Source organism: Oncorhynchus mykiss, chromosome 21 (genome assembly GCF_057628025.1).
Source record: "Oncorhynchus mykiss isolate SJ-2025 chromosome 21, ASM5762802v1, whole genome shotgun sequence".
NCBI lineage: Eukaryota > Metazoa > Chordata > Actinopteri > Salmoniformes > Salmonidae > Oncorhynchus > Oncorhynchus mykiss.
The window spans coordinates 53,078,573-53,102,682 of NC_143042.1; the positions used below are offsets into that span (position 1 = coordinate 53,078,573).

The 24,110-nt window shown below is 41.4% G+C and overlaps 1 protein-coding gene across 8 annotated transcripts in view; it reads left to right on the top strand.

The window, feature by feature from the left end:
• elavl2 (ELAV like RNA binding protein 2) overlaps positions 1–24,110 on the top strand; it is an 87,908-nt gene that overhangs the window by 45,697 nt on the left and 18,101 nt on the right. For all 8 annotated transcript variants that reach the window (XM_090214908.1, XM_090214912.1, XM_090214909.1 and 5 more), the window contains exons 2-3: positions 8,217–8,307; positions 18,159–18,402. In XM_090214908.1, the coding sequence (XP_090071034.1) occupies positions 8,217–8,307; positions 18,159–18,402 (335 nt within the window). The remainder of the gene's footprint in view (positions 1–8,216; positions 8,308–18,158; positions 18,403–24,110) is intronic.

Below are 24,110 nucleotides of genomic sequence, written 5' to 3' on the forward strand. Positions count from 1 at the left end.
ATTACATGGGGATGTGCAAATTCACTAGGGTCATGCTTTTTCCCTCTCCTCCGTGTAAAGAAATTTTACTGCAACCAACCACAACACCCACAAATTGTCCCCGGGAGGCAGGACAGACTGCGTTTCCCTGTCATCGCCTGCTTCGACAGGCTCCTTCCTATCCTATCAACAGATCGCGAGAAGATGCATATCGCTCATTCTAGCTTAGTCTGTCGAGCGCTCTCGTCTAATTTTAAACTTTTAAAAAGAGAAGTAGCGAAGTTAATATGAAGTCGGGGAAAAAAATATAGTCTGACCACGTAAAGGCCGGCTCTAATGGAAAACACTGGGTTGCAGCTCTAGTTCAAGTTTTATTAATGAACTTTAACCTGGAAGTATTTGTTGGAACTAATGTTATTTCTGTAAAGGCTTTTATTGCATTTAATCACAGGCTGTAATAAATCTTGCCACCTTTTTATTTTTTTAATTTTTGATTCTCATGTTAGTAGCAGTTCTTTGTAGTTGGTAATTCTGCAGTGGTAGAATTCTTTGTCATATTAAATAAAAAAAGCATCATGTGCACAATGAGTCTATTCTTAGGGGGAAAATTTAAAGCTGCATATCTGTTATTAGTCACCACCTACACGTGTGTATGTACTAAACAAAAATATAAGCTCGACGTGTAATGTGTCGATCCCATGTTTCATGAGCTGAAATTAAAGATCCCAGAAAATGTTCCACACGCACAATTTATAATTTCTCTCAAATGTTGTGCATATTCCTGTTAGTGAGCATTTTTCTCCTTTGCCAAGATAATGCATCCACCTGACAGGTGTGGCGTATCACGAAGCTGATTTTTAAACAGTCATTGCATTAGTGCACCTTGTGCTGGGGGACAAAAGGCCACTCTAAAATGTGCAGTTTTGTCACACCATACAATGCCACAGATGTCTCATGTTTTGAGGGAGTGTACAAGTGGCATGTTGACTGCAGGAATGTTTCCAGAGAATTGAATAGACATTTCTCTAAAATAAGCCGCCTCCAGCATTGTTTTAGAGAATTTTGGCAGACAACGTGTATGGTTTCGTGTGGGAGAGCGGTTTGCTGATGTCAATGTTGTGAATAGATTGCCCAATGCTGGGGTAATGGTACACAATTGCATTTTTATCAATGGCAATTTGAATGTACAGAGACCCTGACAATATCCTGAGGCCCATTGTCGTGCCATTCAGCCACCGCCATCACCTCATGTTTCAGCGTGATGATTCTCGGCCCCATGTCGCAAGAATCTGTACATAATTCCTGGAAGTTGAAAATGTCCCAGTTCTTCTGTGCCCCGCAGACTCACAAAATATGTCACCCATTTGCGCAAGTTTGGGATGCTCCGGATCAATGTGTTCCAATATCATCATCTTGGCGTTGAAGAGGAGTGAGACAACATTCCACGATCAACTGCCTGATCAACTCTATGCGAAGGAGATGTGTTGCGCTGCATGAGGCAAATGGTCACACCAGATACTGACTGGTTTTCTGATCCACACCCCTACTTAATAAAAAAAAAAACAATAAGGCATCTGTGACCAACGGCTGCATATGTTAGCCATGTGACATCCATAGGAGATTAAGGAATTTATTTCAATTGACTGATTTCCTTCTATGTACTGTAACTCAGTGAAGTATTTTGAAATGGTCACATTTTTATAGTTTTGTTCAGTGTATTTTAGTAAGGGGTAGAAATGGCGATGGATAACTTTTGCCGTCGTGAAAGCAGTCCATTTGGAGCTAATCGAAAGTTCAGAGGGATTGCAGCATCCACAGGATGCCATTGTCCCACTGTCTCTATTGATTAACTGGCATGATTCATTCAGTAGAATGTCTTTCCCACTTAAACACCCCAGCAAAGTGTCTTCTGAACCCTATTAATTAGCCTGGACACTAATCAATGAGACAACCTGCACCCCCCCCCCCTTTGGCCCTCCAAGACCAGGCTTGAGTAGAGGTACATAATCCGACTAACTGAAACGACATGTAACCTGGAGCCAGATTTCAGTAGTGCAACACTAACTTTGTATGATAATATGACCGAGCCAGTATGTTTAGGTTCTAAAGGCAGCTGGTCATGAAATATTGACTAGTAAGAGTGTCAGAAGTAGACATCTTTTCACCTTATTTAAACGGACACATTTACCCCTTTTTTAAATTAAGCTTTCTCTACTGTCTTTGCCAGGTGTAGTTGGTTTTCATGACGTGCATAGCCCCCCCCCCCCCCCCCCCCCCCCCCTGTGTGAAAAGGGTTGTGGGATTCAAGAGAACCAGTAACTAAGCATGCTGCATCTTAATTAGTCTTTTTCAAGGGAGTCTGCTCAGTGAGGTAAAATGGAGGTGGATGGGTTTAGCCTAGCACACTGGTTTAAAAAAACAAACAAAAAACTGCGTATTTTTTTTTTTTTTTAAAGAACTGCTCAGCAAGGCCTCCAGGGGGACAAGATGCACCATGCTCAAATGCCAGGGATGAGGCTGCTGGTTGGCTGCACACGCACAAAGCCTGTACTGGGACAGATTTTGAGGCAGAGCCTTGCCAAGTTCCATTTTCTAAGTGTTTATCTAAATGAAATATTCGTGCCTTGTGGCATTGTCTCCAGTGGGACAATGGCCAATGTTTATACTTCTGTACTTCTAATTAAAGGTGACGCTAAGAATGGGAGGTGACAAAGCGAGTCTTTCTTCCCTCAACATTTGGGTGTTTCATTTGGGTGTTTGGTGGCACCGTTGTCTGTTTTGGCCCAATTTGGAGAGACTAGGCTTTTTTTTGTTTGTTTTTGTTGAAGTAATGTTAACATTCTATTAGGGGAGAGTGAGTTGATATGTAAATGGCCTTCATTCCCTGGGTGTTTGGTGGCACCGTTGTCTGTTTTGGCCCAATTTAGAGAGACAAGGCTTTTTTTTGTTTGTTTTTGTGTTTGTTGGGACGTAATGTTAACATTCTATTAGGGCAGAGCGAGTTGATATGTAAATGGTCTTCATTCCCTCGTTCTCGTCCGCACTGACCTGTAAAAGGGTGACCGGTATGAAAGCATTATGGGCTTTTACCTTTCACCTGTTGCATTGTTTTACACGTCGGGGTCCTGTATTCAGTGTTGCACAGAAGTGCTGAACTAGGATCAGGTTCTTATGATCTAAAAAGGCTAATCTGATCCTAGATTGCTGTGAATACGGTGCCTGTTAAGATGTTGAGGACCGGAGTGGGGGGGGGGGGGGGGGGTAGCGGTGCCTAACTTTACAACCTGATTTTCTTGGTATTCTCAGCTTAATGTATTTTTTTTTACATTTATTGATGGGATTTATTTCTTAACAAATCAGCCAGGTTTCAGTGGAGGCTGCCGAGAGGAGAATGGCTCATAATAATGGAATGGTATCAAACGCATGGAAACTGGTGGATGTATTTGATTCCGCTCCAGCCATTACATTGGGGAGGGAGGGGGGGAGGTTCTCTTCTGCACTGTTCAACCAATCCAGTAAATGTGGAGGAGGAGTTTGTAGTTGGACTCTGCAGAGGCTACAGCTAAGAGTGAAGGCAGTTTTCTGTCAACCTAGGAGATGAGATGGAGCTCTTGTGAAGTTTCAAATGAGTGGATTTGTCTAGTTCAGCCGCACCCGTTGCTGACAGGTGTATAAAATCAAGCACACAGCCACGCCCTCTCCGAAGAGAAACATTGGCAGTAGAATGGCCTTAGTGAAGAGCTCAGACTTTTTTTCAATGTGGCACCGTCATAGGATGCCACCTTTACAAAAAGGCAGTTTGCCAAATGTCTCCCCCCCCCCCTTTGCTAGAGCGTCCTTGGTCGACCATAAGTGCTGTTATTGTGAAGTAGAAAAGTGTAGGAGCAACAACGGCTCAGCTGCAAAGTGGTAGGCCACACAAGCTCACGGAATGGGACCGCTGAAGTGTTTGGCGCGTAAAAATTCTGTCCTCGGTTGGAACACTCACTACGGAGTTCCATACTGCGTCTGGACACAACGTCGGCGCAATAAATGTTTGTTGGGAGCTTCATGCATTGGGTTTCCATGGCTGAGCATGGAAGACTAAGCACAAGACTTAAGATCACCATGCGCAATGCAAAGCGTCGACTGGAGTGGTGTGACGCTCGCTGCCATTGGACTTTGGGACAGTGGAATCTGGGTTTGGCTGACGCAAGAAGAACACTACCTGCCCCAATGCATAGTGGCAACTGTAAAGTTTGGTGGCAGATTAATAATGGTTTGAGCTGAGCCCATAAGTTCCAGTGACTGGGAAACCTTAACGCAACAGTATGCATACAATGACATCATAGACGATTCTGTGCTTCCAACTTTGTGGCAATGGTTTTTGGTAAGTCTCTTTCCTGTTTCAGCATGACATTGCCCCCCCCCCCCGTGCGCAAAGTGTGGTCCGTACAGAAATTGTTTGTCGATTTGGTGTGGAAGAATTTGACTGGCCTGCACAGAGCCCTGACCGAAACCTCAACGAACAGCTTTGGGAAGAGTTGGACCGCCGATCTCAGGCTAGGCCTAATCGCCCAACATCAGTGCCCGACCTCATGAATGGAAGCAAGTCCCTGCAGCGATGTTCCGGAATCTAGTGCAAAGCCTTCTCCACTCTTCAGGGGCTGTTATAGCAGCAAAGAGGGGACCAACTCCATATTTATACCCGTGATTTTGTAATGAGCCGTTCGATGGGATGTTCCACGTACACACACACTACATGGCCAAAAGTATTTTTCATTAAACCAGCCAGTTCTGACAGTCAACTTTTTTTTTTAAATATATTTTTAATTTTTATAAATTCTAACGACTCAATGGATTATTAACCTTGAGGTGAAGTGTAGGCCCTACATTGATATTTGGTCTGGAGATGAAAATGAAATTAATCCATTGTTTTGATCATCTGAAGGGCTATCCATTTAATGATAAAAGCCACACCAGTCAGATGAAGGGCTGTTCAAGCATGACTAAGAGCAGAAAAGCCAGAGTACACACCATGTTGGAAATAATTCTAGTCCCGCCATGTTCAGCCTAACTGATCTCATTATGGTGTCCTTGTGACTGCCACTACTGTTGTAAAGAGCTGTGTAATTCTGTGCGGTCAGCTGTAGAGCCCTAGTTTAGTTGACAGCATTGACCTTGGTAGAGGGGACATTACTACCTAAAAGCCTGTTGATGTTGCCTCACTGTAGAAGTTTGGCATACTCTGTTGGTTTTAGGTTGACTGTCCTGGTTGCTGGCTTTGGCTTTTTTTTTGACTGCCTGAAACGTAAATCTAGGGGAAACATGCATTGTGATAATACTCTAAATATTCATTAGAAATGCTGCCGTCTAACAACTTAACCTTCAACCTGTTGTTCAACTATAGTTATCTAACAAGAAAACACGCTAGCTTGGTTTTGTCTCATCTAAATTCAGTAATATGTAATCTTCCTCGAACACTTGTAGCCAATGGGTAAATACAGAAAGGTTAGTTTCAATTGAGATGTGTTAAGGTACATCATGTGGGTTATGATGTACAGCGCTAAGAGTCATGGGTAAAACTGAAGGTGTTTTATTCTTTTCAGCTTTGTCCGGCTAAGTAAACATAAGTGACTATTGGAGTTCATGGGGAGACGATAAACCATTGATTTTAAAGTGTATTTGTTTCAAACAATTCAAAGCAAGCTGTCTTTTCATAGTTCGATGTCGGTCTGTTGCCAGTGGCAACATTGCTTCTGGATTGCACTTTTGTGCATGTATTTGAGTGGGCTGCAGATTCTCGTGTCTATTAAACTACCCTGAGTATCGAACCATTTTGCAGTTGTGACTTCAAGAGCTCAAACAGTCCTGTTCCTACCGATAAAATATTGATTTTTAAAATGCGACACAGGGGCTTAGTCTTGTGTTCATATTTTAAAGAAATGCATACATTAATTGACTTGTCATTATCCTAAACATCATATTGAAATGTAAGTGTAAATTAGAGCGTGCTGGTCATCAGGGCTCAGACATAACTGTACCATATTACGATTTTTGACTGTGTTTCTGCATTGGTTTTATTAGTCGCAAAGGTAGTGACTTCACGATAAGAGCCCATGTGTGCTGATTGCATGTTTGCACTAAACTGAGTAGCGCTTGATACATGTACATTGAGCAAAAATTATAAACGCAACATGTAATGTGTTTTGGTTTCATGAGCAGAAATAAAAGATCCCAGAAATGTTCCAGACGAACGAGAAGCTTATTTCTCCCCCCCCCCAAAATTTGACATTTGTTTATCGCTGCCAAGATAATCCATCCACCTGACAGCTGTGGCATATCAAGAATCTGCTTAAACGGCATCATCAATACACAGGGGGGGACCTTGTCCTCGGGACAATAAAAGGGCACTAAAATGTGCAGTTTTCTTACAACGCAATGCCACAGATGTCTCAAGTTGAGGGCGCGTGCAATTGGCATGCTGACTACAAGCATGTCCACTGTTGAATGTTAATTTCTCTACCATAAGCCGCCTCCAATGTCGTTTTAGAGAATTTGGCAGTACCTTCAACCGGCCTCACAATCACATACCACGTGTATGGCATCGTGTGTGCGAGCAGTTTGCTGATGTCGACATTGTGGGAAAAAAAATGCCCCATGGTGGGGTTATGGTATGGGGCATGCATAAGCTAGACAATGAACACAATTGCATTTTATCAATGGCAATTTGAATGCACAAAGATACCTTGAGATCCTGAATCTGCCGCCATCACCTTATGTTTCAGCATGGTGAAGCACGGGCCAAGGTCGCACTGCTCTGTACAACATTCCCGGGAGGCTGAAAATGTCAGTTCTTCCATGGCTTGCATACTCATACACCCATTGAGCATGTTTTGGATGTTCTGGATCAACTCCCACGACGGAGTTTTCCAGTTCCCTCCAATATCCAGCAAAATTCGCACCGCCATTGAGGAGGGGGACAACATTCCACAGGACACAATAAACAGCCTGATCAACTCTATGTGACGGAAGTGTGACGCTGCATTAGATATGGTCACACTAGATACTGGCTGGTTTTCTGATCCACCTGACCCCTACCTTTTTAAGGTATCTGACCAACCGATATATATCTGTATTCCCAGTCATGTGACATCCCCATAGCTTGGGGCCTAATTAATATATTTTAATTGACCAATGAGAATTTTTTTATTTAAAAAAAAAATAAATTCTATGAACTGTAACAGCCTTTGAAATGGTTGCCTCTATTTTTTTGGGGGGGTCAGTGATTTAACACTTCCACTGCTTTGAGAGGTTTCCTTTTTCCAAGTCATGCTTAGCTTTGTTTTCTGGTTACATTTATAGCAGTTAAAGATTTTTTATTTTATTTTTTAACTAGGTGATGTTTCCATTTGACTACAGCTTTAAAAAAAATATATATATATATATATTTGTAATACCATAGTCTCCAGAGGGAGATCTGTCATGCTTTGTTGTGGTTGAACTGGACCTTCCTCAGACTTCGACTGTGGCGAAACGTATCCACTTTGATTATTAGTGATTTTGATGTAGCAAGGCTTGGACAGCCTTGTCTACCCTGATGAAGACAGCTTGGCTGTCGATACGTTGCTAATTACATTTTTTGCATCTGAGCTCCTAGAGTGTGCGGCTCTTTTATTAAGTTTTCTACTCCGCTAGCCAGCACCTCGCCTAAATAGGTGTGCGTTTATTTTTCTTCTAGATCGCAAGGCTTGGATTTACCTGACTTGTTGTGGTTATAACCTGGCTTAGGGTTATAAAGACCTGACTGTAGCCCAATGTGTCTCATGTGATCAAGCAAAATGTCATTTTGAATTGACATCAGATTGGGGGGGAGGTGCTTTTAAGTGCTTTGTGAGCTACTTGATCATTGGTTAGTGACTGTCAACATAATAAAAAGCAGTGGCTCTATATCGGGCGAGCTTCAGATGTAAGCTGTACTGTGCAACTCTATGGGTTTTTACTCTGACGCAGCCCATCCATTCAACTAATTATCATTACTCATGCTTGTTGTTCCTGTTTTGCGTGGCCTGATTTCTTTTTTTTTCTTTCAACTCCCTACAGATATTTCCTCCCGTTTTCATTTCTGCTCCTTCCTAAAGATGACTTACTTATTATGACCTACCCTCTCCCAACAATGAAGTGATCCCCCACCCCCCCGACTTGCTTTTGTTCCGTTGAATCTAACATGCAGTGCTTCTTGTGTCCCATATTTGCAGACGGCAACTCCAAACTAACATGGCAGTCAGACTGTGCGACGTGGCTTCTCTGCTTAGAAGTGGTTCGTGGGCGGCAGAGCCTTGGACTGGGGTTGGTTGCACTTCATCTTCAATTCATTTGGGCCAAATTTTTAAATGCTCATCGTGTCAAGGCCATACCAAGGACTGACTAGCTCTCACCAATTTTGCCAGAAATGTCTTTTGTGTTCAATATTAGGCTAATTTACGGTTGCTTTTTCCACTTTGGTTACGAGAAACTTGTGGTAGTCTGTCCCTTTGGTATGGTCTAAAACTGTCACTTTGATAATGACTGTTAATGTATGCACTTAAAGCAGTATAGCATTTGAAATACTTTTGGGAGATGTAGTTTTTTTGTAGAAGGTCCCCTTGCACATTTTTGTTTTTGTAGTCCCAGTATTTTCACGGTTGTAGTCTAGCAACTGTATTTGTATTCACAACACTGACTTGAATGATGGAGATGACCTACTGATTTTCACGGTCCGTTAGGGCTGGGGATTGCCAGGGACGTCACGATACTTAGGTGGCGATAGGATATATTATGCGATTTCTTTATGTATTGTGATTCAATATTGCGATTTGATGTTCCAAACATATTGCTCACTAGGTCTGCTGCAGAGACGTGTGAGAATAAGAAAATGTGATTTTGATCAGTCATGGAAATAAATGCTGAGGAAAATGATGGCTCACTATTTACAAAGATGGAGAACAAGCTACAGGATGAAAAATACCTGAGTTTTGGCGAAGTTACTGCCAACTAGCGCTGACTAACGCAACCTAGCAAAAAATTGATAAATCCTTGGAGTCAAAGTAGCGATATTTCGGCCAAAATAATATTGTGGTATGCCCCCCTTTTTAAAATTATAATTACATTTCCCCCCCAATCATTACTATATATACGGTCGTGGCCAAAAATATTGGCACCCTTGCAATTTTTTGTCAAATAATGCCCCATTTCTATCAGAAAACGGAAGTTCACATACAATTTAGTTTGGAGTCATTAAAAATAGTTTTTCAACCACTCCACAAATTTCTGGTTAATAAACTATAGTTTTGGCAAGTTGGTTAGGACATTTTCCCAACAATTGTTTACAGACCTATTTTATTTTTAATTTAAAAATGTTTTTTAATTATTTTTTAAAATTCACTATCACAATTCCAGTGGGTCAGAAGTTTACATACATTGTGTTGACTGTGCCTTTTTTAAACAGCTTGGAAAATTCCAGAAAATGTCATGGCTTCTGATAGGCTAATTGACATAATTTGAGTCAATTGAAGGTGTACCTCTGGATGTATTTCAAGGCCTACATCTTCACACGGTCCTTGGCTGTTATTCATCTCTAGGAGACAGAACGCGTCTCCTTGAGCGTTATGACGGCTGCGTGGTCCCATGGTGTTTATACTTGCATATTATTGTTTGTACAGATGAACGTGGTTCCTTCAGGCGTTTGGAAATGGCTCCCAAGGATGAACCAGCCTTGTGGAGGTCTACAATTATTTTTCTGAGGTCTTGGCTGATATTTTTTAATCTTTCCCATGATGTCAAGCCAACTAGCGCTGACTAACGCAACCTAGCAAAAAAGGCACTAAGTTTAAAGGTAGGTCTTGAAATACATCCAGGTACACCTCCAATTGACTCAAATTATGTCAATTAGCCTATCAGAAGCTTCTAAAGCCATGACATACTTTTCTGGAATTTTCCCAAGCTGTTTAAAAGGCACAGTCAACTTAATGTATGAACTTCTGACCCACTGTAATTGTGATACAGTGAAATAATCTGTCTTAACATTTTTGGGAAAAATTGTCATGCACAAAGTAATGTCCTAACCAACTTGCCAAAACTTATAGTTTGTTAACCAGAAATTTGTGGATTGGTTGAAACACTTAACTCGTTTATGTAAACCTCTGACTTCAACTGTATGTATACACACAGTGCATTCTTACGTTACAACCTTATTCTAAAATGGATTAAATATTTTTTTCCCTTCAATCCACACACTAACCCATAATGACAAAGAGAACAGGTTTTTAAAGTTTTTGCACATTTTTATGAAAAATAAACACCTTTTATTTACATAAGTATTAAAGACCCTTTGCTATGAGACTTGAAATTGAGCTCTGATGCATCCTGTTTTCTTTGATCAACCTTGATTTTTCTACAACTTTGAGTCCACCTGTGGTAAATTCAATTGTTTGGACATGATTTGGAAGGTCCCACAGTTGACAGTGCATGTCAGCGCAAAAACCAAGCCAAAAGGAATTTTCCGTAGAGCTCAGACAGGATTGTGTCGCAGTACAGATCTGGGGAAGGGTACCAAAAAATGTCTGCAGCATTTGAAGGTTCCCAAGAACACAGTGGCCTCAATTCTTAAATGGAATTTTGGAACCACCGAGACTCTTCCTAGAGCTGGCCGGCCAAACTGCGCAATCAGGGAAGTAGGGCCTTGGTCAGGGAATTGACCAAAAAACTATAGTCTCTCTGACAGTTCTTCTGTGGAGATGGGAGAACCTTCCAGAAGGAAAACCATCTCTGCAACTCTCTACTAATCAGGCCTTTATGGTAGTGACCAAATGGAAGCCACTCCTCAGTAAACAGCACATGACAACCCGCTTGAAGTTTGCCAAAAGGCACCTTAAATAAAACACTGATATATACTGGGCAAGTCAGTTAAGAACAAATGTGTATTTACAATGACGGCCTCATCCTGCCTAACCTCATCCTGCCTAACCTGCCTCTCTTGTGCGCCACCCTATGGGACTCCCAATCACGGCCGGTTGGGATACCCTATTTCAAATCCAGGCTGTCTGTAGTGATGCCTCTAGCCCTGAGATGCAGTGCCTTAGACCGCTGCGCCACTCGGGAGCCCTAAAGGACTGTCGGACCATGAGAAACAAGATTCTCTGGTCTGATGAAACCAAGTTGGAACTAATTGGCCTGACTGCCAAGTGTCACATCTGGAAGAAACCAGGCACCGCACATCACCTGGCCAAAACCATCCCTACTGTGAAGCTTGGTGGCAGCATCATGCTGTGGGGATGGTTTTCAGCTGCAGGGACTGGGAGACTTGTCAGGATAAAGGGAAAGATGAACGGTGCAAAGTACAGAGTTCTTTGAAAACCTGCTCCAGGGTGCTCTGGACCACCGACGGGGCGAAGGTTCACAACGACCCTAAGCACCCAGCCAAGACAACACAGGAGTGGGTAGTCTCTGAATGTCCCTGAGTGGCCCAGCCAGAGGCCGGATTTGAACCTGACCAAACGTCTCTTGAGACCTGAAAAATAGCTGTGCAGCGATGCTCCTCATCCAACCTGGCAGTGTTTGAGAGAATCTGCAGAGAAGAATGGGAGAAACTCCCCAAATACAGGTATACCAAGTTTGTAGCGTCATACCTGGTAAGACTCAAGGCTGCAAAAGGTGCTTCAACAAAGTACTGAGTATTTCATTTAAAAAAAATGTTTTTTTAAATGTATAGAAATTTGCAAAAAATTCTTAGCCTGTGTTTGGTGTGTCATTATTGTTTGTGTAGATTGAGGGGAAAACTATTTAATCTGTTTTTAAAATAAGGCTGTAACCTAACGATGTTGAAAAAGTCAAGGGGTCTGAACTTTCCATATGCAGTGTTTGTATGCATACATACTGAACAAAAAATATAAATGCAACAATTTCAAGTTATACTTCATATACATAAATTTGTCAATTTTAAATTTCAATAAGCCCTAATCTATGGATTTCACAACTGTGCATGGGTGCAGCCACTGGGACACCAGGCCCAGCCAATCAGACGATCCAACAGGTGAAGCCAGATGTGGATATCCTGGGCTGGCTTGGTTAAACGTGATTGTGTGTTTTTAGTTGTACGTACTGCCAAATCCTCAAACAACGTTGGAGGCAGCTTATGGTTGAGACATGAACATGAAATGATCATCTAACAGCTCTGGGAGCCATTCCTGTAGTCCGCATGCCAATTGTACCGATTGCTCTCTTAACTTGAGACATCTGTGAAATTGTGTTGTGAGACCACTGCACATTTTAGTGACCTTTTGTCTCCAGCACAGGGTGCACCAGTGCAATGATCATGCTGTTTAATCAGCTTCTTGATATGTGTGGCATATCAGGTGGATGGTTTATCTTGGCAAAAGAGAAATGCTCACTAACAAGGATGCAAACACACATTTATGCACAAAATTTGAGAGAAATAATCTTTTTGTGTGTATGGAACAATTTTATAGGGTCTTTCAGCTAATAAAACATGGGACCAACACTTTACATGTTGCGTTTATTCTTGGTGTGCGTGTATCTATATATCCATCTCTACATGACCAAAAGTATGTGGACACTTGCTCGTTGAACATCTCATTCCAAAATCATGAGCATTAATATGGAGTTAGTCCCCCCACGTTGCTGCTGTAACAGCCTCCACTCTTCTGAGTAGGTTTTCCACTAGATGTTGGAATACTGCTGCGGGGACTTGCTTCCATATACCCACAAGAATTAGAGGTCGGGCACTGATTTTGGGAGATTAGGCATGGCTCGCAGTCTGCTTTCCAATTCATCCCAGTGGTGTTCCATGGGGTTGAGGTCAGGGCTCTGCAGGCCAGTCAAGTTCTTCCACACCGATCTCGACAAACCATCTAGTATGTCACTTTTGGGGCGGCAAGTAGAGTAGTGGTTAGTGTTGGGCCAGTAAATGAATCCCCGAGCTGACAAGATTAAAATCTGTCGTTCTGCGCCTGAACAAGGCAGTTAACCCACTGTTCCCCAGTAGGCCGTCATTGTAGATAAGAATTTGTTCTTAACTGACTTGCCTAGTTAAAGGTAAAATCATTTTAGTTAATTTAAATTTCTGTATGGACCTGGTTTTGTCATGCTGAAACAGGAAAAGGCCTTCCCTAACTGTTACCACAAATTTTGAAGCACAGAATCATCTAACGTCTTTTTATGCTGTCGTTAGGATTTCCCTTCACTGGAACTAAGGGGCGTAGCCCGAACCATGGAAAAACAAGCCCAGACCATTATTCCTCCTCCACCAAACTTTACATTTGGCACTATGTATTGGGGCAGGTAGAGTTCTTCCGGCATCCCAGATTTGTCTGTCGGTGTCTGATGGTGCAGTGTGATTCATCACTCCAGAGTACGCATTTCCACTGTTAAATGGCGGCAAGCTTTACACCACTCCAGCCAATGCTTAGCATGGTGATCTTAGGCTTGTGTGCAGTTGCTCGGCCACGGAAACCCATTTCATTAAGCTCCCGACGAACAGTCCTTGTGCTAATGTTGCTTCCAGAGGAAGTTTGGGACTCGGTAGTGGGTGTTACAACCAAGGACAGACTGTTTTTACATGCTTCAGCACTTTGCGGTCCCATTCTGAGAACTTGTGTGGCTTACCACTTCCTGGCCAAACCGTTTTTGCTCCTAGATCAGGGCTCCTCAACCACCTTCCTGGAGATCTACTGTCCTGTGGGTTTTCAGTCCAACCCTAATTTAACACACCTTGATTCTACTAATGTAGCTGCTCAACAAGACCTTAACTAGCTGAATCAGATATGCTAAATTATGGTTGACTGAAAACCCTCAGGACTGTAGATCTCCAGGAAGAGGGTTGGGCAGCCCTGTCCTAGACGTTTCCACTTCACAATAACACTTACGGTAGACCGTGGCAGCTCTAGCAGGGCAGAAACCTGACACTGACTTGTTGGGAAGGTGGAATCCTATGACGGTGCGACATTAAGTCACTGAGCTCTTCAGTGAGGCCATTCTACTGCCAATGTAGAAAAGCAGCCCATCGGCACCTCTCTGATTCAGAGGTTGGGCAAAATGCGGACGACAAATTTCAGTTGAAGGCATTCAGTTGTACAATTGACTAGGTATCCCCCTTTCCCTGTCACTCAATCAGGCAGGCACAGGTGCCAGTTCTCCGGCAGATTACTGTTCGTTTCCAAATTGCTATCAGCAAAATGCTAGTTAGTCTTAGCAAGCTGCACATATGCAATTCTGGTTAGAAAACTTTAGCTCTAATACAGTGGTGGTATACCTAGATCTGCATATTTGTGCTACCACATGTTCTGAATCGGACAGGAACGGGAGGAGAATTTTCAGTGTTCAAATGTCACTAGGGTCCCCTGGGAAACACTATTCCAATCATATACTTGTTTCATTGCTATGATTCTAACAGTTCACCCAAGTTTTGTTTTGGATATCTCAATAGCGATATTTGATCCACATTCAGTTGATCAGTGTTTTTTTTCTGCCAGCTTGATATCCGCTTGACAATGATGAGTTTCTCTTATTGGCCTCTTAAGAGGAAAGGACCGCAGCCTGCAGCAGCCATTTTGGTTTCCCTTAACACTTCTCCACTTAACACTTATTCAAAGGCAGTCAATGCACCTCTCTCATATTTGCGATGCCGTTTTGAAGGATGGGTTAGTTAAAATGGACGGAATTTATTTATTTCTGACAAGTCTTGACCAAGGGCCAATTTAACTGGTAATTATGGAACCAGGAAGTTGATAACTTGATTACAGTAACACATTGCACTTTTCATGGTCCTTTTAAGGTCCCATCCCTGTTACACGAAGGGAAATTACACATTGCTGCTAAGACTATAACCTCTGCTATAGTCTTAGAAGTGAAATGTATATAGGCCCTGGGCAGAGGGTACAAATAGTTTTCGCCCTTCTGGAAACTTACTTCTCAGAACTAAGGATCCAAATCACCTTTTGCGCGTGTTATTTTACACATTCAAGTTTCACTATGCTTTGCTCTCGCCCTCCTTCTGAACCCTCAACCCATTTGATCTACATGATGTACCCTATGCCTACCTCAACAATCATATAGATAGATAGATAGATATGATTGTTCATTCAAATCACCACCAGGTTTTTTTTTTCAGCGGTTCAGAAATAAATACAAAAAATGACTACCGTTAAAAAGTGTCACTTAGCAATGTCCTTGTTTTTGGAGGAAACCGAAGATCTCGTACAACGCTGTGTACTACTCCCTCCACAGAACAGCGCAAACTGGCTCTAACCAGAGTAGAAAGAGGAGTGGGAGGCCCCGGTGCATAACTGAGGCCAGCATCCCGGAGCTGCCTCTTCACTTTTGACGTTGAGACTGGTGTTTTGCGGATACTATTTAATGAAGCTGCCAGTTGAGGACTTGTGAGGCGTCTGTTTCTCAAACTAGACACTCTAATGCACTTGTCCTCTTGCTCAGTTGTGCATCGGGACCTCCCACTCATGTTAGCGCCAGTTTGCACTATTTTGTGAAGGGAGTAGTACACAGCGTTGTATGATCTTTAGTTTCTTGGCAATTTCTCACATGGAATAGCTTTCATTTCTCAGAACAAGAATAGACTGAGTTTCAGAAGAAAGTTCTTTGTTTCTGGTCATTTTGAGCCTGCAATTGAACCCACAATGCTGATGCTCCAGATACTCAACTAGTCTGAAGAAGGCCAGTGTTATTGCTTCTTTAATTAGCACAACAGTTTTCAGCTGTGCTAGCATAATTGCAAAAGGGTTTTCTAATTCTCAATTAGCCTTTTTGAAATGTTAAACTTGGATTAGCTAACACAACATGCAATTGGAACACACGAGTGATGGTTGCTGATAATGGGCCTCTGTACGCCTATGTACATATTCAATTTTAAAAAATCAGCCGTTTCCAGCTACAATAGTCATTTACAACATGAACAATATCTACACTGTATTTCTGATCAATTTGATGTTATTTTAATGGAACATAAGGGCATTTCTTTCGGAAACAAGGACATTTCTAAGTGACGCCAAACTTTTGTGTTTGTGATGAGAACAAAATATAAATGCCACATGTAAAGTGTTGGTTTCATGAGCTGAAATAAGAGCCCAGAAATTTTCCAGATGCACAAAACTTATTTCTCTCAAATGTTTTGCGCAAAAAGGTACCGTGACGAGATCTTGAGGCCCATTGTCATGACCTTCATCTGCCACCATCACCTCATGTTTCAGCATGATGATTCACGGCCCCCATGTCGCAAGGATCTGTACACACTTCCTGGAAGCTGACAATGTCCCTGTTCTCCAGTGAGCTAAATGTAACCCATTGAGCATGTTTGGGATGCTCTGGATCGACGTGTACGACAGCGTTTTCCAGTTTCCGCCGATATCCAGCAACTTCACACAGCCATTGAAGAGTTGGACAGCATTCCACAGGCCATGATCAATAGCCATATCAACTCTGTGAAAATGTGTTGCAAATGGTGATCAAATTTCTGATCCACTCCCCTACTTTGTGCAGGATATACAAAAAAAACAGTCTTTAGTTCCACATATTCTGGAACCCCAGCCACCGAATTATATAATGGGGATACAATAGCCTATGCCTGTAACACACGGATCTGGGAGGGATGTGTTTTCAGGTTTTAAGTTATTTAGGCCTAATAGTAATAACCTTGAGTACTCTGTGATAACTAGCATAGTGTTCAATAGCCTTTTTATAAATTGGTGTTCATGTAATTGTATTCTGTTGATTTTTATAGTTCAGGTCCAACTTTACTCTTCCCAAAAGTGAGGCTATAAGTGTGATATGGCTTCAGTTTGAATGCAATCCTCCATGTGAAGAACATCCTTTTTAACTATCCAATTTGTCAGCTTGCTGTTGGATTTATTAACATTAGCCTGCTTCAAATACATGTGTATTTGAGTATCTGGTATTTAATATAACTTTTTAATTGTATAACTGTGCGCATTTAAATATACAAGTGTTTTTATTTGAGTATTTTAAGGGTTATTTGTGAAAGTTTACCAAAATTTGTATTTTACAGTTTTCAAATACTGGGGTTAACCTCTCTAGGGTATGTGGGATGCTAGCGTCCCATCTGGCCGACATCCAGTGAGGTTGCAGAGCGTCAAATTAAATACAGAAATGCTCATTATAAACATTCAGAAAACCAAACATGTTTTACATAGGTTTAAAGATGAACTTCTTGTTAAACCAACCACAGTGTCATATTTATAAATTGCTTTTTGGCGAAAAGCATACCTAGCCCAGAACATAGCCCAGGTTGACAAATTATTACAAACGGTAACCAGCCAAGCAGAAGGGTTACAAAACTCAGAAATAGAGAGAAAATTAACCCCTTGCCTTTGATCTTCATATGGTGTTAATCAGAAGACATTCATTTACTCAAATCTTCCTTTTGTTCAATGAAGTCTCTATATATCCAAAAACCTCAGTTTTGTTAGTGTGTTTTCTTCAGTAATCCACAGGCTCAAACTCAGTCAAAACAGGCAGACAAAAATGTCAAACGATGTTTATATTCAACCCTCACTCAGGTTGTTTTTTTTTAAGCCTAAATTATCTATAATATTTCAACCGGACAATAACGTCATCAATATAAAAGGTAAACAAGAAATGCACATGCACCTGAAAAAAACTCTGCGGCACGTTAAGGTCCACTCGTTCAGACTGGTCTTACTCCCTCATTTATAAGAAGTGGTCTAGTGGAAGGCATAGGAACTGCAAATTGAGTCCTATGGCATTGAATAGAAAACTACAAAACAAAAACAAACAAACTTCCTGAATGTATTTTTCTCCAGGTTTTCGACCTGCTAAATCAGTTCTGTTATACTCACAGACACTATTTTAACAGTTTTGGAAACTTTAGAGTGTTTTCTATCCAAATCTACCAGTTATATGCATATCGTATCATCTGGGCCCGAGTAGCAGGTCATTTAATTTGGGCATGCTTTTCATCCAAAATTCCAAATGCTGCCCCCTACCCTAGAGGTAAATGCATTTTATAATTTAAAATGCTTTCCAAGTTTTAATTACACTTTTTTGATATTAACGAATTTGTATTTTCAAATAAAAGAGATAAACCTTGACTGTATGTAGAAGTAATTAATGTTTTTGAAGTAGTTTTTTCTATTTTTCTGTCTCTTTTTTAGCAGGTAATTGCAGCCATGGAAACACAGCTGTCCAATGGGCCCACTTGCAACAACACGAGCAACGGCCCCTCAACAATCTCAAACAACTGCTCATCTCCGGTCGAGTCGGGGAGCATGGAGGACAGTAAAACTAACTTGATAGTAAACTACCTGCCTCAGAACATGACCCAAGAAGAGCTCAAGAGTTTGTTTGGGAGCATCGGGGAAATTGAGTCCTGTAAATTAGTTCGAGACAAAATAACAGGTAAGGTATGCAGATGCCATTGAATTGTTATTTTTTTATTTTATTTTACCTTTATTTAACCAGGTAGGCAAGTTGAGAACAAGTTCTCATTTACAATTGCGACCTGGCCAAGATAAAGCAAAGCAGTTCGACAGATACAACGACACAGAGTTACACATGGAGTAAAACAAACATACAGTCAATAATACAGTATAAACAAGTCTATATACGATGTGAGCAAATGAGGTGAGATAAGGGAGGTAAAGGCAAAAAAGGCCATGGTGGCGAAGTAAATACAATATAGCAAGTAAACACTGGAATGGTAGTTTTGCAATGGAAGAATGTGCAAAGTAGAAATAAAAATAATGGGGTGCAAAGGAGCTAAATAAATAAATAAATTAAATACAGTTGGGAAAGAGGTAGTTGATAGGGCTAAATTATAGGTGGGCTATGTACAGGTGCAGTAATCTGTGAGCTGCTCTGACAGTTGGTGCTTAAAGCTAGTGAGGGAGATAAGTGTTTCCAGTTTCAGAGATTTTTGTAGTTCGTTCCAGTCATTGGCAGCAGAGAACTGGAAAGAGAGGCGGCCAAAGAAAGAATTGGTTTTGGGGGTGACTAGAGAGATATACCTGCTGGAGCGTGTGCTGCAGGTGGGAGATGCTATGGTGAATTGTTAACAGGTGCTCAATTGTTTTCTTTCAAAGTTGTAAATGTTAATTTTTTTTTGGGGGGGGGGGGGTTGTTTATCAGTTGAGACAACAGCCATGTGGTGGTTTATGGGTGGATGATGTCATGGGCATTTGTCTCTATTGCATACATTCCCCCCCCCCCCCCCCCCCCTCGCTAACGTGATACCATTTTATTCTCCAGTGTTATGAATTATGGAACGTTGTGCTTTTTATCCCCAATTAAAGCGTGGATCTTGCTTTTTAAAGATTATATTTAGTGAGGCGATAAGTCTCTGAGCAAAATGTTATAATTAGATGACATCTCTAAGTGAAAGCCATTATGAAACTTACCCAGCAGTAAACCAGAGATTGACTTACTCGAGAAAGGACTGATTTTAAAATAAAAAAAATAAAAAAAAAGGTTAAATATCACTGGTTTAACTTGTTCTTTTTAAGATGGCTTGCTCCTGTCATCCATTCTGTCACAAGCAATGGCAAAGGGGGGGGGGGGCTTCTGGACAACCCTTTGGGTATCTGGACATGAAACATTAGTTTTCGTTTTTAATGGAAAACGACTACTTCCTAGGCTTAACATTTCACAGGATTTTTTTTTTGTCCAGAAATGTTTACCTGAGGTGACATTTTTCACTGCAATACACCTGTATTTGTTTGAATGGCTTTTCTAGGTGGAAATCTGAATATCACAATTTTTTTTTAGATCCGTGGCTGTGTGAAGGAAGGGGAAACGCTGCAGAGCTCAAGCAAAAGGCATTAAGCACACATTGACATGACGTCTCGGACATGACTGTAGATCGCGTGTCAGAACTCATTCCACTGAGGGAAGAGTGTCTGCCTGTTTTTGATCCTCCCTTGTACTTGATTGATTGAATTAAGGTCAATGATTAGTTAGGAACTCCCCTCACCTGGTTGTCTAGGTCTTAATTGAAGGTAAAAAAAAAACAGCTAGACACTAGACCTTCCATGGAAAGAGTTTGAGACCCCAGATGAGGCCGACGTTGATGGACCGTGACTGCTCAGTGTATTAAGGTTACCTAGACATCACAGCTGGTTATAACTCTCACACAGGGACTTGGTAGTGAGTCTGTAGCTATAGCGAGAATTCTATCTGTTTTCATTTGCGTTTGAACCTGAAACATTTACTGTGCCTCAGTACAGTGCGTTGCCTTATACCGTTGGTAGACTCTGAAGATCATAAGACCCCCCCCCCCCCCCCTGCATGTACTGTAGCCACGTGTGAAGATTTAGTTCATATTCTTTGCTAGTTAGTGAGTTATTTGCCCAGTTATTTTATTGGGGTCCGATTGCTTCCTACAAGAGCACAAAATGTGTGCATTTCTATACGTATTTAAAAAGCGAGCTTTTTGTTTATTTGTCTTAAAGGGGTGTTGTAGTTTAATGACTTGAATTAGCCAATAGGAAGAGGGTAGTATAATTCGTCTTCTGTAATAATATTATGGGAATTATGCGTCTTTATTTGTTAGAGGTTTCTTGCGTCAAACATTCAGTCACAAGCCTCCCGGGTGTCGCAGTGGTCTAGGGCACTGCAAGCAGTGTGGCTTGGTTGGGTTGTGTTTCGGAGGACGCGTGGCTTTCGACCTTCGTCTCTCCCGAGCCCGTATGGGAGTTGTAGCGATGAGACAAGATAGTAATTACTACGAAATTGGGGAGGAAAAGGGGGTAAAAATGTACAAAAATTCACTGTGTATGAAGGACAAGTGGATAAACGGGTGCATGTTTTTTTCAAAAGTCTCATGGAAGGTACATTTTTTTTTTTTTGTTGTTGTCATGGATTCTACATAGCCAATGTGGTGGTCAATGTATTAGCCAATAGTCTGTATGCTGACTGACAGAACAGCTGGTAAAATGTAATGGCATGCTTTTTCTCCATTTTGTTTTTGATGGTAGGCCTACATTTTTAATATAGCCGTAGTTTTAACAGTGGCCAAACAGGCTACTAACATTAAAAACGGGTACAGCCTCCGTGTTCACAGTAAATGAGCGCTGGAAGTTGGCGTTTTTACAACTTTCAAGTTCTCGCCCAGCACAACAAATTTGCTCCGTGCAACATATATTTGAGCAAACGTTCATAAGTTTGTAAAATTTAGCCCCGTGTGTGTGTGTACCTGCCTTTTCGGTTATTTTTTGATATGGCGGGCGAGTGGTTTTATTGATTTATTTTGGCAAACGCCAAGGTCCTCTGATAATACTAGCCCCGTGCAACAGGCCTGTGTTTTACCAGACGTTCCTTTGACAAATGCAGTTTGAGCAAGAAAACAACTGATTTTGATAAAGTGCTGTGCATATAGTTCATATGAATTACCTACATTATTTTATCAAGTTTCACAGCGAGTTTTATGCCAATGAACAGAAAGTAAACGTCTCCAAATCCATCAGTTTTAATTAAATGGCAATAAAAATCCCAGGTTTCCCCACTGAGGTAAACTTTTTGGAAACGGCAAGTTCACTTCCTAATAACGCATCTCAAGTGAGCTGTTCAGCATCTCACGAGCGGGGGGGGGGGGGGGAGTGGTGGTGTGTGTCTTCATTAGGAGGGGGGGGGGGCGCGTCTACTGTAACTCGCTAAAATAATGATCACACCGCCTCAAAATATTATGGGGACACCTATACATTTGGAAGCGTAGCACGAGTTATTACTGTAGCCGTACGTTGTCTAGACAGGTTGTTGACGATATTCATACCTAGAATAAAGTCTCCAGCTCATGAATCAATTGAATGAGAGAAGTAAAAAAAAGTGTGTATATATATTGTTTTTTACATGGAGTAGTTTGGAAAAAGGAATCCTGTGTCAATCGTCCTTATGAATCAGGCACCTGCACGGTTAAGAATTACACAACCAACATCTCTAGTAACACTAGTCCCATTTGAAATAGAGCCGTAGGTGACTGTCAATGACGTTGATCTATTCCTGGTGTAGCCCGTCTTCATTAAATAGGCCTTAACCTGTACACGAACAACCCTCTCCCTTCTAAAATATGAATGGTGTTGAATATTTTACCATGCTTACATACATATAGCTGAGAAGCTTTTCAAAAGAAAGACGCTCTCCTGGTAGGCTCCTGTGCTTCTCCGTAACTCCATCTCCATAATGGTGTGTTCAGGGTCTAAAAATATAATTCTCTGTGTTTTGAGCTAAATGCATCCATGTCCCTGCATGCCCGGTACTACACTGTGCTCTGTCTCTAATGAGGGATACCCATTTCTCTCTGGGGGGGGGGGGAAAGCCACTCTCCATAATTATACACAATACGCAGCGAGGCTAACAACCTGTGAAATTACTGTGCTTCGTGCCATATTCTGCTTGTTCCATTTTGAAAAAGTGATGCATTTGCATGTATACCGGCTATACTATTTAGACTGTCACGCGGGATGATGTCTGCAATAGGCCTTTTCTCCCATGAGAGATGCGTATGGAAACCGTATGAATGCATAATGGATAGGGGGGGGATCGGGACGATACTAGCGACGCAATACACATTCTTGTTGTGGCAAGGAACTAAAACGCAGTGTGGTTTTAACTTCTTTAGGAAATCGGACCTAATGTCGGAAACATTGTCATCCAAGCTATAATCACACTATTTATACAAATTTAGCAATTTTTTTTTGTTGTTGCCATGAAACAAATTGCAATACTGGCATTGTCCCCGGCTCTAATAATCTTAAATTACGCTATTTACATTGAAGCCCCTTTTCTTTTATTCTCTTGGTCGTCTTCTAAAACAAACGGATCAGTCTTGAGTGGTGTGTTACTTTTGACAGACAAGATTTATTAGTGGAACATGTGTGGAATACGTCTGAATTGTTAATCTGTCACAAATGTCTTTTAAACAATGTAACTATGAGGTGGCTAAGGACTGTTATAATGGTTTGGACTAAGTGTGATTGCCTGCGTTGGTAAGCTTTTAGCTGTTGGCAAGTTGGGTATGGATTTAAATTATTATTATTATTTTTAAATCTTCAGACGAGTGTGAACAACAGGAAGTGTCTCGTGCTAGCTACCTCCAGATTGTTGAGTAATCACCAGACATCCTGAGAGATTGCACTAGAGGACATACAGGTTAATCTCCATGTTTTCTTTTTTAACGGATTGCCTGCAATGTCTGGGGAACCAATTTAGAGTATGGGCTCCTCAAACATCTGCCTAATCAGAACAAAGGGATTATCCATAGGAAAGGACTATCCATAGGAAGCTCTGTCGTTTTCTCAACACGGCAGAATCCAGTCAGGATTTGTTTCCCCCCCTCCAGGCTCAAATGGAAGCGTCATCTCACCAGCTCATTTCAAAGGCTCACTGTGTTTCTCCTGGCTATAGCGTTCCCCGATTTTTTTTAAAAATTTTTTATGCAAGGTGAATTTGAGTTTATCAACTGTTCGTTATAGCAGTTGAGGAACCCCGTGCAAGCACTGACTCACGGTGATGGCCCACATTTGAGCCAGAATGGGAGTGGATCTTTTTTTTTCCTTCTTTTATATAGCATGTAAAATGACAGACTGAAGAGAGGCCGGTAGAAAGTCACCCTTTTTGTTGAATCTGCATCCCACATTGAAGGTGTACATTTTGTGCATTTAGTTTAAAGGGTCATTTGTGGGTGCTACCATGGGATTATGAAAATTCCCTCCCAATATTTCAATCTAATCTCATATTAGGTTTCCATATCTTAATTTATTAATATCTATATTTATTCATATATTTTGAAGTTGCTTGTGAACTTGACCACCGGTGGAATTGCAGACTAAATGGAGTGGGTGGAGGAAATTGAATTGACAGTGTGCCCATAAGGAGTGGGTGTCAAATCTATTGTAGATTTTGGAAATGTATGATAGAGGGGGAACACGTTGAACCTCGGCGCTCGTCTGTGTCAGATGACTCACTTCGAAGCAGAGGAATCTTCCGGCAATTGGTGACTTCACGACCTTTTGTCAAGATGGGCCAAGATTCTGAGCCTAGCCCTTAATAGCTGTTTCAAATGTTGCCAGTTGGCATGTGGATTCATTTTTTTTAAGAATATCCTGTGGTTGAAT